This window comes from Ips typographus, linkage group LG8 (assembly GCF_016097725.1).
Source record: "Ips typographus isolate SLU linkage group LG8, UJ_Ityp_2.0, whole genome shotgun sequence".
NCBI classification, from domain to species: Eukaryota; Metazoa; Arthropoda; class Insecta; order Coleoptera; family Curculionidae; genus Ips; species Ips typographus.
The window spans coordinates 5,179,014-5,198,017 of NC_138429.1; the positions used below are offsets into that span (position 1 = coordinate 5,179,014).

Consider the following 19,004-nt stretch of genomic DNA (forward strand, 5'->3'; position numbering starts at 1 on the left):
GTTAATAGTTGTAAAGACTCAAAAACAATTCAATTTATTACCATACCAAATTTGCAAGATATGCAAATGTATACACGAGTGTTATGTACTAGATTACCAAATCTGTCTCTAAATTTGCCTTGCAACGCCTGAGTTCTAGAACTAATACATCACTTCATTAACACTTCTTGTACAAAATAATCAACATAAATTAACTAGAAAGGGAGAATTAAAACAGCTCCATTTTTTTCTTTTAAACAAATCTTTCAAAAGTACAAACACTTGAAATTAATTAACCTATTAAAGCAGTTCTTGCCTAAACGAATACCCAGTGAAGAAAATAAATCGCAGCTAGACAGGCAGGAGTTTTAACTGATTTCCGACGATATTTCAACTTGATTATGCATATGTTACCTGGAGAGGTAAGTAAGGAAATTTATTAATTAAGAACACCTCAAATTTCTATAATATTTGAATGATAAAGACATTCATTGCTTTGAGAAGTGAAATATTCTCTTGATTCACTGGTGGAGGTCTTATATACTAAGTAAACCTTTCGGTAGTTATCCCAAAATTATCTTGTAAGCTCAGATTGTTTACTACTTGTCATCTGCTTGACCATTTCAAGTGATGAGAAATAGGATCAATATACGACGAGTGATTGTAGAATACGTTTTACAAAGGGCATGTAGGAAAATGCTCTATAGACAAATTTAGTTAGAATAGTTTAGCTAAGTTAACATGATTTGATAATCCTAAGAAAAAACTATTTAGTTCTGTGGTGAGAAACCAGAGGAACTTGGCATTTTGTCAATTTTTTTACAAGGCACTCAGATTAATGCCAATGTGGCATTATTGTCAGATAGAGCATTTTCTGAATAGATTCAGTTTTCGTCGTGGAATGCACAGTTTCCAACTTATCTGACAATGTAACGCTAATTGACCAAAGTTAGAAGCAGTTAAATTCAAACATTTTCTTATTAATAGTTGCTTATCTGTGTAGTTTGTCTTCAATCATCGTCACATTCAACACTCTGTATCTCTAAAACTAAATCTTTGACAGTTTTCTATAGCACAGTTTTTGCTTCTTTTGGCATTTCCTTTATAGCTTATAATTTTGTAAAATGTATTCTAAAACACCCTGCAGAAAATGTTGTAACTAGTCAAACTTCTTCACTAGTTTAAAATTCAGTTTGAATACAAAATTATAAAGTTTGCTGCTCTATAGTAAAATAGAAAATGTAGGGCTTAATTAGTAAAAACAAGCATAATAACTTTTATTTCTAAAGTAGTTAACTGAGGCTCCTTTTTGTTCTAAAACTCTGCATTCCAAATAAAGGACAGTAAGGTCCAAATTCCGATTCTAGATTGAAACTGGTAAAACTAGCAAAGAAAAACGATTTGTATACAGAGTGTTCTGTGAATAATACGTCAAAATGGAAAGTAGAACTCTAGAAGTTCAAAATCGTTATTTTTTTCAATATGTGGGTGAAACAGAAAAATACAATTTAGGTTGTGGGGGAAAGAAAAAACACTTTTTTTACATCTAAAAAGCAAAAGGCACCTCTGGTTATGAAGGAATGACTGATCAAAACTTATGTCTTTATGACACAATTTAGAATATTTGACGTATTCGATTACGTTAAAGGGTCATAAAGTAGGCTAACTTAGACTTAAAAAATGGTTAAAATCTGGAGTTTTTCTTGTTATGTTTCTTTCTGGCTAAATAAAAGTAGATTTCCGATTGCCCTTTTCAGTTCTCAGGAACTCCTACATTAAGCTATAAAATTGATATGGATCCCACAATAGATATTAGCTGGATACTTATGTTGGAGGTGATGTTTTCTTATTAATTGGAACAATTCTCAGAGTCTTGGGAATCTTTAGAATGTTTGAAAGGAAGGAACATATTTGACGTTGCCAAGTGATGAAACATAAAAACACATAATTTTTTTGCTACTTAAGCTAGAGCGTTCGTCTCAACGTCATTTTATGCTAAAATTTCCTGGAAAACACGCTGGTACAGTCGGTTTGACGATATCTCCAAAACTGACAGAGTTAACCACGTTTTTGCAAATAACTCGAGCTGTGTCAGAAGTACGTGAAATCTGACTGCGGATTTGGGATCAGCGACCCCAAATTAGTCGAAAACGAGTGGTCACTCAAGGGGTCCAAGTTAAAAAATAACAAAAGTACAATTAGTGCGACGTTGTCAAGCGAGAAACCTAACTTTTTTGCTATTTAAGCTAGAGCGTTCACACTGCATTACTGCCATTTTTCTTAAATTCACATACTTTATTGTGGCTAAAGTATAGCTCTCTCCACCAGTTTTCAAGAAGTTTTGCATTAAGTTACGAAATTTATTTGAATTATACAATCAGGGAAGTAATTAAAGTTTATAATATTTTCTTTTAATATTTATTTATACAGCAAGTGACTTTAACCATTTTTTATTCACGAAAAGAACAATTAGGCCCATAAGCGTAGCGCGTGGCCTAAGTTCTTCGAGTGAATAAACAGGTTTAAATCACGTGTTTTATACAATATTTTATTAAATTTCGCCCTATTAATAGTCAATTATTCAACGCTTAGCAACGATTAAAACATATTTTTATTCACTAGATGTTTAAAATGATTTTAAATCACTCTGGATGACATTCGCGTATTTACAGATTAATTTAATAATAAAATATATACCTTTAAAAAAATAACCTAACTAACCTAACCTAACCTAACCTAAAAGTTTCAAGAGAAGAGTAGAAAAATGTTTTAAAATGATTGTACTGGCTAATTGCCTATAATTTTTAAGAGATGAGTAGAATAATGTGTTTAAATGATTGTGCATGTGCTGGCTGTAGCCTAAATTTTCAAATAGATTTTCAGGTACAGGAATTTATTGAAATGATTGAACCTACTAATTGCTCAGAAATTTAACAAAAGACGAACTAGTAAGAGAAGGTCAGAAAAATGCGTTAAAATGATCGCTCAGAAAATTTAAAACAAACCTATTTGATAAAAAAAAAGCTGGAAAATGTTCGGAAATAATTAAGTTTGGTCGAAAAATTTCAAAAGAAGAGCAAAACACTGTGTTGATATGACTAAGATGGCTAATTGTTCGGAAATTGCAAAAGAAGATTCATTGACTACATTGGCAGCAGGATATTCTCATTTTTAGAGTTTTTTTTATATGCGTGCTTAAATAGGGCCCTGTACACAGTAGACATTAGCTGATGTTGATGTTGGTTTATTAATTGGAAGATTTCGCAGAGTTTCAGACTTTTAAATTATAATGTTCATAATTTTTGAAAAGAAGGGACAAATAGGCATTATATCTCATTGCCTCAATCCGTCACTCAACTGTATGTGGCAAGAGGTAAGGCTATCAAATTCTCCATAAATTCAAGTTGTTTTGCTGAAGACATCAAATTTCAAAATTACTATCACATTGATGTCTTCAGCATACTGGTCATGCTTCCTGTCCAATTAAGTATGCTCTTATACAAGTTTACACACAGCGGCAAAATTAGAGTAACGGTTAAAATTTTTAATAATTGATTTTAAAATAATTGACTTAGTTTAACATCAATTTCCTCTTTAATCCTTCTTCAAAAAACAATTTAATTTTACTCCCACTGTCTCCTATGGTGGAGTCTCAGTGATGGTCTACGGTGAAATATGCTTAGGGACACGAACAGAGTTGGTGGTTGTTAATGAAGGGCTCCCATACCGGAGAAAACTTTTTGCTAATGCCCGCCCTCACAAGTATCGTTGTGTCTCCAACTTTTTGAATGTCGTCGGAACAATGGCGTGGCCGGCATGTTCTCCAGACATTAATCCGATTGAACATGTCTGCAGAGGCCCCGGTTGAGATTTGGGACAATCTGCCTCAAGACATGATTGTCATCAGAAGCATGAGGAGATGGGTTACTAAAACAATTTTGAAAATGTTTTAAAATTGTTGTGTAAGTGTGTTCATAAAATTAACATTATAATGGTTAGTATACCTCCTAAAACTTTATATCTTTATTACGCTCTATTTTCAACATAAATACTGATTTTCGATTAAGTATCCCTCCTTTAAATCAACATTCAACGCGCTCCATTTTTCATACAACCCTACTCTATCTATCACTCAATTTGCTATAGAATTTAGAGCCATCTCGCTTACAATACATGTTTGCTAGCATCCACTCTTTCAACCTCAAAACCGGCAAAAGAACTGAATGAACGTCACCTCAACAGGTGAAAAGAGGGCGGCCAACTCCAAAATCGCACGCACCACGCGGTCGGACGAGGATTTGACGCTTCTTCGAAGCGCAGATTCACCAAGTGGTAGCAGCTTCTGGATATTAGAGATGTTCTTGTGGAAAGTTAGTAACACCGCAACTTCGGTCGCGACATATTGCCATAACGGTGACATAGAGCCCAGTTGACGTTACGATAACTTTTTTTAACTTTAAAACTTTTTAATTTTCTTTCATTCACATTTTTGTTGATTTGCCAGGTTAGTAAAATTGGTCATTAAATTCTCATTTTAAGTTATGTTAAGTAGTTGATTATGCCTTTATTTTAAAACATTAATTTAAATAAAATCTTTTGTTAAAAAAAAACTATCATCTACTATCAAAAACACTTCATTAATAAATTAAAGTAAAATAGTAACAAGGCAAGAAACTAACAATTATTATTTTATTACTTTAAAAAATTGCCAATTTACTTACAATAATTATCATTAACTTTCTTAATAACTAGTTAATCAATTTTAAGGTTTTGTTCAAGATTGCAACAAAAGTTAACACTTCTAGATCTCGTTCCAGTTTAGTTCTGAAATTCACAACGTATTTGGTAAGTATTTTAAAAGTGCAATTAATACAATTTTCATGTCAAGACAATAATATGGTTATTTAGTTTTTAAGTTAATGGCAAGAAAACTTTATTTGAATGAATGAGATTTATTCTCATATTTGAGACAATTTCAAGTGTAACAGGATTGACCAAATCTTTTTACAGCACGTCATAAAATTCAAACATTTTTAACTTCAAAATCATTTAACATCAATACTAACGTTAGTTAATCAAAAATAAATATATAGTTGTGATTTTTGTGTAAAAGTTATCATAAATAAAGTTTATCGGACTTTCTGCAGCTTGAAACTTCTCAAACTCGCAACTTTTACCGCTTTTCCGGAATCGCTCGTATAAATATTTAGTTTGAATTGCCTAGATATCCCTTTGCTATTTCAGGCTAAAAAGTCGGAAAAAATGCAATTAGGTTAGGTTTTTTCAGTACGTCTAACATCCTTATAATAGGCTTTTACCTACAACTTTTGCTCCTTGTGTAACTTTGTAGATATTTAATTGGAATTAGACATTTCTCCATTCAGCCTTAGGAACACGTTCGTGTCAAAATAGCTGTTACCTACCACCGTTTTAAAAATAACTTATCAAAATAAACAATGTTTGACATTTCTAGACAGTTTTTACGGCCTAGCTCCCTAATAAGGGCTTTTTATTTATATTTTATTTATACATACCATAGATAAAATTTCCACCATTGACCAATGGTTTTATCGGTCAAAATTGATTTTAAAATTTCAAAATGTGTCTCATAAATTTGATAGTGCAGTTTTTTTATTTTTCAAGGGAAAACGGTGCGTCGTACAAAAAGAGTGTATTGATAATAGAAATCTTAATCAAGATACATGTAGTGTGAATTTCAGATTTCTATGTTTTCAAGAAAATTCTATCAATTTTGATGCCCTCTGGCGGCCAAACGTCAAGACATGGCGGTGTCCGGTACTTTTATATGTCTACAGTAAATGTTTTTAATAATTATTCGCAATTGATACGACGTTCTATTATTAATTGGTACCAATCTGTCAAAATACAATAATTTTAGCTTGAAGAAGACCAAAGTAACCTTGTACTTTTGTTTGGTGCATTATGGTCTCCCATCGGGTGTACAATAAGTAATACAAATTTCACAGAGCTAACTCAAATCGTCTTCGAGATATTCATACAAATATTTAAAAAAAAGATGTTTTGCAGAACACTTGTTTGATTTTGCATTCATACTTAACATCCTCTCTCAAAAATTTCTATTTTCTACACTACAGGCTAATTCAAATTCGATCCTCACCATTGGGATCTCGGAAACTGTAAGAGTAACATAAGAAAAAAGAAAGTTGATGATGACTGTCGACAGACGAAACGTCGGGCCTCAAATACGAAACTGTCATCGTATAGCTGATAAAAAGTGTCAATGAAAATGTTTTTTCGGTTTTGGGATATCTCTTCAAATAAGGTTAGAAATAAATAAAAACCAAAAATCAATCAGTTTTTTTCGGATATCTTCGGAAGTACTAGAAAAATCGAAATTTTTAAAACAGTATTTAACTTGGCCCCAATTAAAACTTTCTCGTATCTCTTATACTTTCCGAGATTCCTATGGTGAGGATCGAATTTGAATTACACAGAAAAGAAACCCACAGTAAATACTATCCTCTCCCTGGATATGTTTAAAACCTTGCAAAACTCATATACAATAAACTAAACTTAACAATCTGACGAATTAAACATTATCTCGTTTTACACCGCTTTCAAATGCAAACCCGCTAAGCTTAAATAATTAAACGCAAACCTCAATTTGGCAGAGAATTCACTTCTGTTAGCCAAGTTTCCCGGATCTTCTTGAGTGGACTTTATTGCTAGTTATTTGCAACTAATCTTTTGGTATGTGTGTTATTTTGTAAAAAAAATCAATTGTTCTGTTAAACGCTTAGACAAAAGTCACACTCTTGTCCTACATTGCCAATAGTCTTCTACACGAGTTGGTCGTTATCTACATCCAGTTGTGTTTGTCCAAGGGATTTTTACTGGAAAGCAGTCTCTGTCAATAAAAGCGCTTAATAAATCAAAGGCTTGAATTTTTGTTTAACTAAAGCTCGTGTGATTTGCAATCGTAATATAGGTCAAGTAATTCGTAATTTTACAAGTCGGCCCATTGTGTACCAGTCACATATTTTAAGGAATCGTTTGAATTATCTTCACTGTTTGGATGGATATACGACCATCCCCCAATTGCTATCTCATGAACTACGACACAGGAACGACGAATCCTATAATAGGTAAACTTTGTTCAGCTGTCAATAACAAACGGCAGAGGCTTTCACGTAAACGCTGGGGAAAGTTTATTAAATTAAACATTTCCAGACAAACAAAATGCTTTGTATTCCGAGCTTCCCATTCAAACTTTTCGAAATGGAGTTTTTCATATTTACCTAAACATTATCGATATTAGGTGAGTTGCATTTGAACTTTGTTATTAGCTGCTTTAGGCACAATGCAAATACACTATTTTGCATTATTTTGATGATGATTTGATGATACTTTGATAATAAAGTAATCAATAATTCAGCAAAAAATAATTTGACATGCATTGTGTGATTTTTCTGAAAATGCTTCCTAAAGAAAATACAGTCCATCAAAGTTCAGTCAAAAAATTGTTTTTGTCCTAACTTTCTTGTCCTAACTCTCAGACCGTTGGAGAAATTTTGATTCAAGATTATCTAGTGGATTAGATACAGGAAGATGGTTTTCATTTTTCACTAAATATTTTTCTAATGCCAGTTTCTTTTAATTTCTTTATTCAAGTCGAAAAAGAAAGTACCTGCTATAAAATTCTGATTTGAAACTACGTTTACGAGATAATCAAGTTATTACGTTCAAAGGCTCAAAACCAACCCAACCCAACTTAGATATTGTCTTGGAAACGGTGAAAATTGGCTTAATAAGCTTAAAAAATTTTTTTGTAGCCAGTTTGCAGACAAATTGAAAGACTTTAGTTTTGAGAATTGACAGACACCAGTAAATTGGTTTTAAAGTGGTGAAAATTGACTTGAGAGGCTTAAAAAATGTATTTTTAACCAGTTTACATTATTTTTAAAGAAATGGAAAGACTGTAGTCTTAAAAATTGACTCGTAGACATGAAAAACTACTTTCTCTAAAATTTTTGACACACTTAAATCTTGAAAATTGACTTGGACACCAAAAAGTGACTCTAAATCAATGAAAAGTGTCATCAGAGGCATAAAATTTGCATTTGAGTATTGCAATGTGCATTTGCAAGTAAGTTTTCATAATTTGAAGCCCAATTTGAATATTTTTGTCTTGAAAATTGGATATTGGCGTTAGATTCATGAAAATTAACTATTTTTAGTGCTTTAAAACTGCTTTCAGCTTGGAAAATCTAGTTTCAATGCTATCTTCACCAAGTTTTTGAAACAGAAGACTTAAAAAACAATTTTTACATTTTCCATAGGCATAAAATGCCATTTCGAGTTTAGTCACTATTAAATTGACTTTTAAACACCTAAGTGTTAAAAATTCAAGCATTTCTTAAAAATCTAGACAGTTTTTAGCGCCTTAAATCTGTTTTTGGCCTGGAAAATCGACTTTCAAGACTATCTTCAGAAGGTTTTTGACTTATCAGGCCTGAAAACCAGTTCGTACACTGTTCATAGTCTTGAAAATGTTATTTAAGCTTCTTCACTATTAAATTGACTTCTACACTCATCAGTGCCAAAAAGTGGGTCATTCCTAAGAAATCTGGACTGTTTTTAGTGCTTTAAGACTGAAAAGCCAAGTTTCAGACTCTCCAGTAATTAAAATAAAAATTTTTGGCACTAAATGCTACGATATTAGTTTTGAACACTAGTTTTTAGAATTTAGTCCGAAAAGTCTTTTTCAGACACTCGACAATAGATTGCAGTCTGAAAAAACAATTTTTAAGTTTATATAATATTATAATAAGGAAATAATTATTCATAGTGGCAAATATCAAGGTTTTTGACTACTCAGTACAAATTTGGACTCTCACAAGTTTTGAATGTTTAGTTTTACACTAACATAAAAAAGTAAAATTCACGTTAGGAATGCGACGTTTAACCATCGTATAATAATATTTTATATTAATAAATAAAAAAAATATAATATAAAAAAACTTCTATTATATTACGTAAAGATAAAAAACCGCCACAATCCACAATGAAAAGGAAGTGGATAATTTATTAAAAAAACGTCATTTTGTCGTCATTTGTCAATAGTTTCTTTGACGACATTAGGTAAACGTAATTATCAAGTCAATTTTCGGTCAGATCACGTAGAATATCGGGATAATCATCCGATATTGACGACATTATCACGTAGCTCTACTTAGTCTAAAAATCCTGTTTTTTGACTATTTTCAGTGTCAAAAATTAACTCGTAAACCTCACAGATGACCAGATTTAAATTCTTTTAAACTATTTTAAAGTAAAAAATACAGTAACCCAAGTAGATATTTTTGTCAATTTTAAATGATATCCAGTGAGCGTAGAAACAATTTTGACAAATATGATTCACGATTTTTTATGCTGAAATTTGGAAGTCTTCAGGAAAATGACATAAAGTATGTCAACTTATTTTCTGACACTTAAAACTGAACCACCCTGTATATTCACTACTAACTACAGCATACATTTGAAATTAATCGCATTACAAACGAAAATTGTGAAATTAAAATCTGACTAACGCCTTTCACTTTATATTTTACAGTATTTTCGTATAAAGCTCCAAATTGACAAGTCCGGTAAAAAGCCAATTGGTTAGTTAACTTTGGAAATGATGTTTCCATCAAAAGTTTTTGCTTTCACAGTAATGTAGGTAAATTACTACTTTAATGAAATTATTCACTTTCCAGTTGGTCAGTGGCACTTTTCCTGAAATGCTTCACAATTAATATCTTGTCAATTTCAAGCATTAAAATCTTGTTCGATGCTACATTTAAATATGTAAAGCAATAAATAATAATTTAAGCAAATTGCGTAGTAGCTTTTATGTTCCGGGGATGAAAGTTACCAAAACTGTCCCTAATTTGGGAAGGATGTGCCAAACGCACAGAGATATACATCTCACGTTCTTGAACTTCTAGTTATGGTTTCGAATTCATGTTATTGCTAAAGTTTATGTTATGCGTATTAAGATCGACTGAAATATATTGATAGAGTGTATCTATTGAATTATTAGTTTGAACCCATTGATTAATTTTACTGATTTATTACCACCCTTTGGTACAATCATAATTTATAATAAAATATAGTACAAACTAAGGAGTGTTGTGGGTTATTTTGTATATACAGGGTGTCATATATTCGTGTGTAAGGGGATCTCGAAAACGGTAAGAGGTTCGGACAGAGAGAGAGAAAGATTTTTGTTGGTTTTAATTTTGTTACAATAATTTGAAGAACAGTCACGGTTTTTGTCAAATTTTTACTGTGTTGAACATGAATTAATTATTTATACAATGACAATAGTACTTTCAAAGTCTGCCTATATTTATTGTAATTTAACCTTCTTGAGAGTATACCAGAACTTTTCTGCTGAAAATTTCACCTTTTAAAAGTCTAATTTCAATAATGTACCGATTTTACAAATGCCAATTTAGTTGCTTAAATTTACTACAATAATCTATTTTAGAATTTTCCAAATATTCAATTCACTTCAAAAATAATTTTACCTCTAGCAGTTTCAAAAAGTCTGCATACGTTTAAGTTGATTTAAAGGTTTCTGACATCTTCAAAATAATTTTAAAGTTTCCTGGAAGTTTTAGAAAATTTATGTCTGGTTTACCAAACCTGTAGACATCGCAAGCAATGTTAAGAAGGTTTTCAGTAATTTTTAAAGAATTCTGACACTTTCAAAATGATTTAAGAAGCTTGTAGCAATTTTAAAAGGTCTGGATATATTTAAGTGACTTCTAAAGGCTTTTGGCAATGTTAAGATGGTTTGCAGTTGCATTTAAAGGTTTCTGGCATCTTCAAAATAATTTTAAAGTTTCCTGAAAGTTTTAGAAAATGCATGTCTGGTTTACTAAACCTGTAGACATCTCAAACAACGTTAAGAAGGTTTTCAATAATTTTTAAAGAATTCTGACACTTTCAAAATGATTTTAGAAGCCTGTAGCAATTTCAAAAAGTCTGGATATATTTAAGTGACTTCTAAAAGCTTTTGGCAATGTTAAGATGGTTCTCAGTTGCATTTAGAGGTTTCTGGTATCTCAGAAATAATTTTAGAGCCTACCAGGAGGCTTTAAAAAGTCTGGATATACTTAAGTGACTTGTAAAGGCTTTTGGCAATGTGAAGATGGTTTTCAGTGGCATTTAGAGGTTTCTGGTATCTCAAAAATACCGAAAATTGAGCATTTTAAAAACCAAATTCCAAGCAAAAAAATCTAGTGTTGTTCTGTATATGGTATATTTCTCAAGTGTTCACAAAATTTAAATTCCTCCTAGTTTTACTAAATTCATCATCATATTGCTGAAAATAAAACACTAAAGACGCTATTTCCGGTCAATTTCCAAAGAAAAAGAACCCTTATTAGGTGTGTCTACTGAAAAAAATTGTGACTCCAATAACAAACGACTACACCATTGCCTCTCATCATTGACCTAACAACTCTAAAGCTCTAGGAAATAGGATGAGATGAAAAAATCGTGAGTTGGGTGCAAAGCAGTTAGCAAATCCGGCCTTTATTCCCTTTTTTTCGACTAGCGATTATCTCATTTTTTTGCCATCCAAGTCAATACAATAATCTGTGATTTTTTGGTAATTGACGTTACAAAATAGTAATTTTGCATAATTTTCTCAGCTCCTCGCAGCTCAAAGCATTTGGGGACACAAACGGAATGCATTTGACAGTTGAGGTTCAGCCCGAGAAAATTGGAATGAATTTGATGGCTCCCTACAAACTGAAACGTGAAAGGTTATTTGTAGCACTCAAACACAGACGATTTTAAACGCTAAATTGTGATTTTACCTTTACAATCCAGTTAATAATCACTGTATACATATTAAAACCATATAATCTAAACGAGTCAAAATTTCAGAGAAAACATTATAAAATCCATAACTTGAAAGTTTAAAGTACACTTAAAGGGTAATTCCCAGGACAACTTTTGAAATGATATTTCCCCGAAAAGCCTTCAAGTTTAACGCGTTTATACTAATTTGGGTCTGGATGAATATCGTTGGGTCTTAATGATCTTAAAATTAGTAAATGGGCTGGACAACGCCTATGCACACGAGAAACTGCCAACGTTTCTTTTAATTCTTGCAAGCAAAAATTTGTTGGCATTGCCCTAAATTAATATAATGTACCCCATTTTGATTAAGAAGCTAAAAATATACGTTTTACAACTGAAATAATGTTTAAACTTCCATTTGAAGAACAACTTGATTGCTAGATTGCACCCAAATTATTGTAATTACTAGCATTACAACAAGTTTACTTAGAATGCCCTCCAATTATCTTTAATCAGTATTCCATTAATAGTTTCTGAATTCTTATTAAGCAAATCTGTAAAATTCTCATTCATTTCTCTGCTTGTCAAGATGATTATCAAGACAAACTCGATTTCCTGTTTAATCAGTACTTTTATCAGATTGTAACTTATCCAGTTTAAATTTTAGAAATTGTTTTGCATTGAAATTGGAATATAATATTGCCATCAAATTAAATTGGACTATTTCCATATAATTAAAATAAAGGTACATATAAAGATTTTTGGAAGAATGCCAAGAGGACTTCAAAAGAATGATGAAAAAAAGACTAATAAATGCACATCAAAAGCAAGAATTCAGTCAATAAACTATTTTGACTATTTGGAGCACTTGACAGTTTTGACGTTAAGTAACACTTTTCTTACGTCACGTGACAGCTTTTATAACTGTCGAAACCCGTTTACCAATGACCTGAAACAATAAAATTAGAATTGTTGAATTACGGTGAAAATTCACTCACCAGATGTCTTTCCTTGAGACTATTCACGTAAGGTGTGTGTACAGCTCCTTTGAAGCCAAATTTGTCAGTTCTGACGTTAAGGAACATTTTGACACTTACGTCACTTAACGTCACAACTGTCAAGGTTTACTGCATAGAACTATAAACACAATGTATAGTGTGATTTATTTGACAGCTGTCAGGTGAGGTAAAAAAACCTATCAAAGAGTCTGTTGATGCCACAACTGTTAAATTTAACTGTATGAACCTATAAATACAACTTACAATGAGAATTATCAAATTAATACAACTAATCTGCGTATTTCAGTCATATTTAGCGCTGAATTAGTTTTGACAGTTGACAGATGTCAAGTGACGTAAGAAACATATCGAACTTAGCCTCACAATGACAATTATTGAGGTGTAAATATGTTTTGCATTTGATAGTTTCAACTCACTCCTAAATGAGTTTTAATACGTAGAACCAGTGTTATCTGACTATAAGCCAAGTGTCACAACTGTCAAATTTAACTACATAAATTGTCAATTAACGTGACATCTGCCAAATTTTAGCTCCACAGAGTGACGAATAACAATTTGCGGCGTGATTCACCAAAGACACTTTACAGTTTCACGACACTGTTTAATGACTTTTGACGGCTGTCAGCTGACTATGAACCTGTCACTAAACGTCATAGCTAGTTCATTTCGTCAAAGTGATTCACATTTTTCTAACCACACAAATTAAAAGTTTCTTGAGCTTTTCGACGTTTTTAAAATAACTGAATCAAGTGTTTTGAATGTAATTTTCAAGTTCTCACTCTGAAAGAAAAAGAAGCGTAAAAAGATTCTCGGTAAATTACTGAGAATTAACGAAGAAAAAATAATCAAAATTCTTAGATCATATGTAACAGGAAATTCTCGATAATTTACCATTTTCCTTTGTGTAGAAAATTACTTTCGGCCATCTTTAGGTACATACTGAGAAATTGACCTAATCCAGTAGAGTTTTTCAGTAATTGTGATTATTAGCCATAACTGCTTAATCCAAAACCCATACACGTTTTGCTCCAATTGCACTACACGTGCACAGGAATACTCATTCCTGGAAATGAACCAAAATTTTTAGCTTGGTTAAAATAGCCTGAAATTAATGGAAAAACGTAGAATTGTGATTTAATAAAATTGTTTGGAATCTAATTTAAAGATTATTAGGTCCTAAATATAAAAAAAAACAACCTGTAATAAGTCTTGTCGGTCTTGAGTTTACTTAATTGATATTGCAATTTGGCTTTTCAAGAAATTTCTTGCTGCAATCCTTATTGCCAGAATTCTAACGCTGCTCTGCTCTTTAATTAAAGTTAACAGACCATTATCGCTGTCACACGTCATGTTTTGTGCCTTAGCTTAGTAAAATTTGCATTCTTTACTTTGTTGTTATTGCAGCAGTTTCAAACTTTTAATTTTATCATTCCGAGTAGCTAGTTCAAATTCTGGCGAATACTAAAACATATGCAAGGCTGCAAAGGATTTTCATAAGAAAAACAAAGTTAGCTCAATTAACATAAACTTAACAAAATTTTCTTGTTTGAACTTTTAGCCTGCATTTTGTAGGAATCCAATGCTTAAAACTTAAATGAATTTGGCCCCACACTAATGTTAGTAAAATGAGTGTAAAAGTGCATTTAAACGTTTGTTGTAAACAAACCATAAATTTGTTTACTCCACGTTAGGCACGTAAACTTGTTCGACAAATTTGCCACACATATCATAATAATATATGGAAATTGCGGGTCACGATTCGTGTTTCATATAATATCAACGAATTTATGTAAAATCATTCAATAAGATTTGTCCGAAAGGTTGACTACGTGCCAAAAACCATCCGTGTATGTTAATGCGTATATCTGTTTCCTTTTATGTGGTCAGCATCTAAACTATGGATTTCCTCCAAAATACGCAGATTTATCTTTCTTTACGGTCGTTTTATTTAAAAAAAAACATTGGAAGCAACATTTTTTAACGCATTTAATATAGTTCAGAACTGACAACACTCCAAAATGAGTCACTAATTAGTTTTAAGCTTAGTAGTTCTCACAGAAATTGTTTTATGAAAATCTTCATTCAGCTATTCCTTTCTATCAGCCATTAGAATTTAAAACTAATTTAACTTCTTTATAGCAATTAAAGCAGTAATTCCTTTCAGGTGTAGTGGATACTTCAAGCCATCACCAAAATGTCTCAAACTCACCTGATTTTTTGGCATCACACTTGACCAATCTTGCATATGGTTAAATAGATCCCAAATGGGTGAAATCATGTCAGTGACCAACAACCATCATATGCTGAACTCTACTGAGATTCTAGACAAGATCGACTACAATCATTGTTCTCTGGTAGGGAATTCAAAGAAGCCAATCCGATTGAAAAATGTGGTTTCCAGAGCTGAAGCTTTTGACTCTCTACACATAAAAAAATGCGAGGTAAGTTGCTGAGATATCTAAAAACCAACGAATCTTTAGGGTTCAATAAGACTATATCAAATTCCAGTCACGTTTTGAGTTTTGCTATAGTACTTTGTGTTGTTTCTCGATATTATTCAAAATAAAAAAAACGTTATTCAAGTTATTCAAGAAAAACTTTCCCTCTATAAGCCGGAAAACCTGTCACGCTGCTAAGGGTAGATTTGCAAAGATTTCCTTTCGTCAATACAAATTGGATCTTAGCTTACTCAAAGCATCATCCCTAAATAGACGCTTATACTAGAAAGGTGAGTAGAATTTTGCATGAGATTCTGTCACGACGTGAAATCATTTCTGGGTATTTTGCTCTTAATTAACCGTTTTGATGAGCTAACAATCAATTCAAAGGGAACAAATTTCAAAACATTTTGTCGTCTTCAGGATTTTCGCTAAAATTAAGTGTTTGTAAAAATGTTTTTGCGACCTTCTTGCACAAAGGGGCAATTTGTATAAAAACCGATTAACAGCTTGCCAGAGTAGGTCAACAGCTCTAGAAACTGCCTCGTCACTCTTTCGTTGTTATATCGTTCAAAAAGGGTTTGAATGCTCGTATTTCTGTTTGCGCGGAAAATTATAATGAATGTTCGAATCTTTTGTATTTTTACATATCGAAGATATTGACGAATTTGCATATTTTGTACTTGAGCAAAATTATATTATATTACTTATTATATTCTTGGTTAGCTCCTATTGTTACGTCTAATAGTTTCGTATGCCAGCAAATAATTGGGATTTACCTGACGGAGTTTATTAGGCAAGAGTATAATATGGTAATCTGCTTAATACTAACAAGAAAATAGGTTCGGATAATCCAAATTGGAAACCTCGCTCTCCTGGCTGTACCCTCAATAACTACCTATTCTATTTTCCGAAATAGCCATTACACTAGTTCTTTCAACTTACAAAGAAAACGTTCCAAGGATAACGAATGAACTGGCTAACAAAAGATCGAACTACTTTGAAACTTTGTACTTGAAAATTCAGTCTCAATGTACATAATCGAAGCTAAAGACAGGTGATTTCAGCCCACATTCCCCTAAATTAGTGTCTATTACTCAATGATATAATAGTGTCATTTAGAACAGATTTCCGGATGTAATTTTCTTTTGATATCCTATGGAACAAATTTATCTTACAGCCCGCTGTGTCAATTTCCAGGCCTAAAGAAGAGGGATAATCAATGGAACGTTATATAAATAGGTAACGTTGATTGTCCTCGTGAATATGAATGGCCACGGCCAAATGTCACGTTTTTGATGTTCATTAAGGCTGGAAATTAGAGATAAAGCCCCGTGGATGTGGTACAAAACAGGCTGTGATTTGTTTACACGAAATAACTTGATGTATTATTTACTAAAACGTCACTTTTTTCTATTTAATGTTAAATAGAAATTACCAACAAACAAGTTTCAAATTGATTTCATATTTAGAATACGTTTTAAGCTCACGTTATTTGAATTTCATTTTAATAACACTCGAGCATCTATTGAAGCCAATTTTAATTAAAACTTCTTTCATCGGCAAGTTTGGCACACTGTTCGGAAGTTTATTAAAAAGCGTTTGGCCTAAACACTGTGGAATGTTGGAAGTTAGTCAGCTGGTAGAAAATTTAGTAGTTTGTGTTAGAGCAATGTTTCTGTTTGTATTTCTGTTGGTTTAAAGTGTAAACAATGTTTCAACACGAAACAGGTAATAATTTGTGTAAAGATTTTTAAAATTTAGAAACAACTTGGTATATTTGCTCCCTTACAAGTTTAATATTAGTTAGTTCTGTCAAATTAGAAAGTGAATCAAGTTTCTATTTGATTGAGAATATTGTTACGATTTTCCCGTGGGTTTACATAAAGTCAATTTAACTCAACAATTAATAAATTTATTTACACTTCAAAACACTCCGTACAATAATTAATTCAGCTAGTGTAGGGGTTCTGAGATATTTAATGTCAAAGTTGAGTTTAACTTCTTCAAGAATTTGTTCAACTTTTGAGCACAGCTTCACAGTTTTGACGGTTTGACGGTTTTAAAACACTATTTAGCTAGACGGTCACGTGACAATTGTCAAAATAATTGTCATAAATCACAGAATCACGTTTTACATCAAATACTGCAAGAAAACTTTTCTAAACCCTGATTTTTACAACTTTGAACACAGCTTGACAGTTTTGACGTTAACGAGACCGTCGTCACGTGGTTGTAAAACACTATTAAGCTAGACGGTCACGTGACAATGGTCAAAATAACTGTTATAAATCTCAGAAATGCGTCTTATTTCAAAAAATATGTAAAACTGAAATTCTTGCATATTCAAGTCGCATTTTGACAGTTTTGGCATTCGTGACAGATATAACGTGGTTTTAGAGGATAATTTAGTTAGGAAGTCACGTGACCACTGTCAGGATAACTGTCATAAATCTTAGAAACACGTTTTGTATTGAATACTGCAAGAAAACCTTTCTAAACACTAAATCTTGCAACTTTTGAGCACAGCTTCACAGTTTTGACGTTAGCTATATTCGTCACGCGGTTTTAAAACACTATTTAGCTAGACAGTCACGTGACAATTGTCAAAATAATTGTCATAAATCACAGAATCACGTTTTACATCAAATACTGCAAGAAAACTTTTCTAAACCCTGATTTTTACAACTTTGAACACAGCTTGACAGTTTTGACGTTAACGAGACAGTCGTCACGTGGTTGTAAAACACTATTAAGCTAGACGGTCACGTGACAATTGTCAAAATAACTGACATAAATCTCAGAAACGCGTCTTATTTCAAAAAATATGTAAAATTGAAATTCTTGCATATTCAAGTCGCATTTTGACAGTTTTGGCATTAGTGACAGATATCACGTGGTTTTAGAGAATAATTTTGTTAGGAAATCACGTGACAACTATCGAAATAACTATCATAAATTTTAGAAACACGTCTCGTTTTGAAAACTGTTTTAAACTTTAATTCTTGCAGATTCTAGGTAAATGTTGACAGTTTTAAGTGACAGATATTATATGGTTTTAGAGGATGATTTAAGACAGTTAAAGGACAGAGGGACAAAATCAGCTGTAAAACCTACTTGGAGTAAGAAAATGACTGTTTTAAGCGCATTTTTGAATTTTTATTAAATTCCTATTCAATAACCTGAAAAAGCCGTACAAAATGTAGTACCATCAGGGAGAAAAGCGGTGTCAAAATCTAAACTGCCAGGAACTCAGTTGGAAAGAACAGTCAGCGACAACATTTTCTGTAAAACCTACTTGGAGTAAGAAAATGACTGTTTTAAGCACATTTTTGTAATCTTCATTAAACATCCTATTCAACAGCCTGAAGAAACACTACAAAATATAAGATGTAGATTTGGCAATTCACAGTATAAAAAATGCTTCACAACCCACATAATCTTATTAACGGTAGATTATATAAAAAAAAAAACGGTAGACTTGGCAACATTGAACCTGGAAACCCAGGAAATGAGTAGTAGATGATATAAGATAATATTAGTAAAAAGGTACCTATACATAAATTGGTGTAGGTAAAGTGGTATGTAAATCACTTCCATTCTACTTTATTACTTACTGTAACTACCAAATTTCAAAACAAACTTTGTTAAGTGTTATAAATAAATAAATTAGCAAATTTAGCAAGTCAATATTGAAGTTTGCTGTCCTTTTGAGTAAAGTTAAGCT

General features: G+C 32.1%; 1 protein-coding gene across 3 annotated transcripts in view; it reads left to right on the forward strand.

Moving 5' to 3' along the window:
- Window positions 1-4,377: 4,377 nt before the first annotated feature.
- The window catches only part of Nos (Nitric oxide synthase), a 74,144-nt gene continuing 59,517 nt past the window's right edge, over window positions 4,378-19,004 (forward strand). The window contains exons 1-3 of one of the 3 annotated variants that reach the window (XM_081985472.1): window positions 4,433-4,483; window positions 4,747-4,824; window positions 15,004-15,280. In XM_081985472.1, the coding sequence (XP_081841598.1) occupies window positions 15,104-15,280 (177 nt within the window). In that variant the 5' untranslated portion in view covers window positions 4,433-4,483; window positions 4,747-4,824; window positions 15,004-15,103. Of the gene's footprint in view, window positions 4,484-4,746; window positions 4,825-15,003; window positions 15,281-19,004 lie in introns of all 3 variants that reach the window. The other 2 variants (XM_081985475.1, XM_081985473.1) reach the window with 2 other exon arrangements.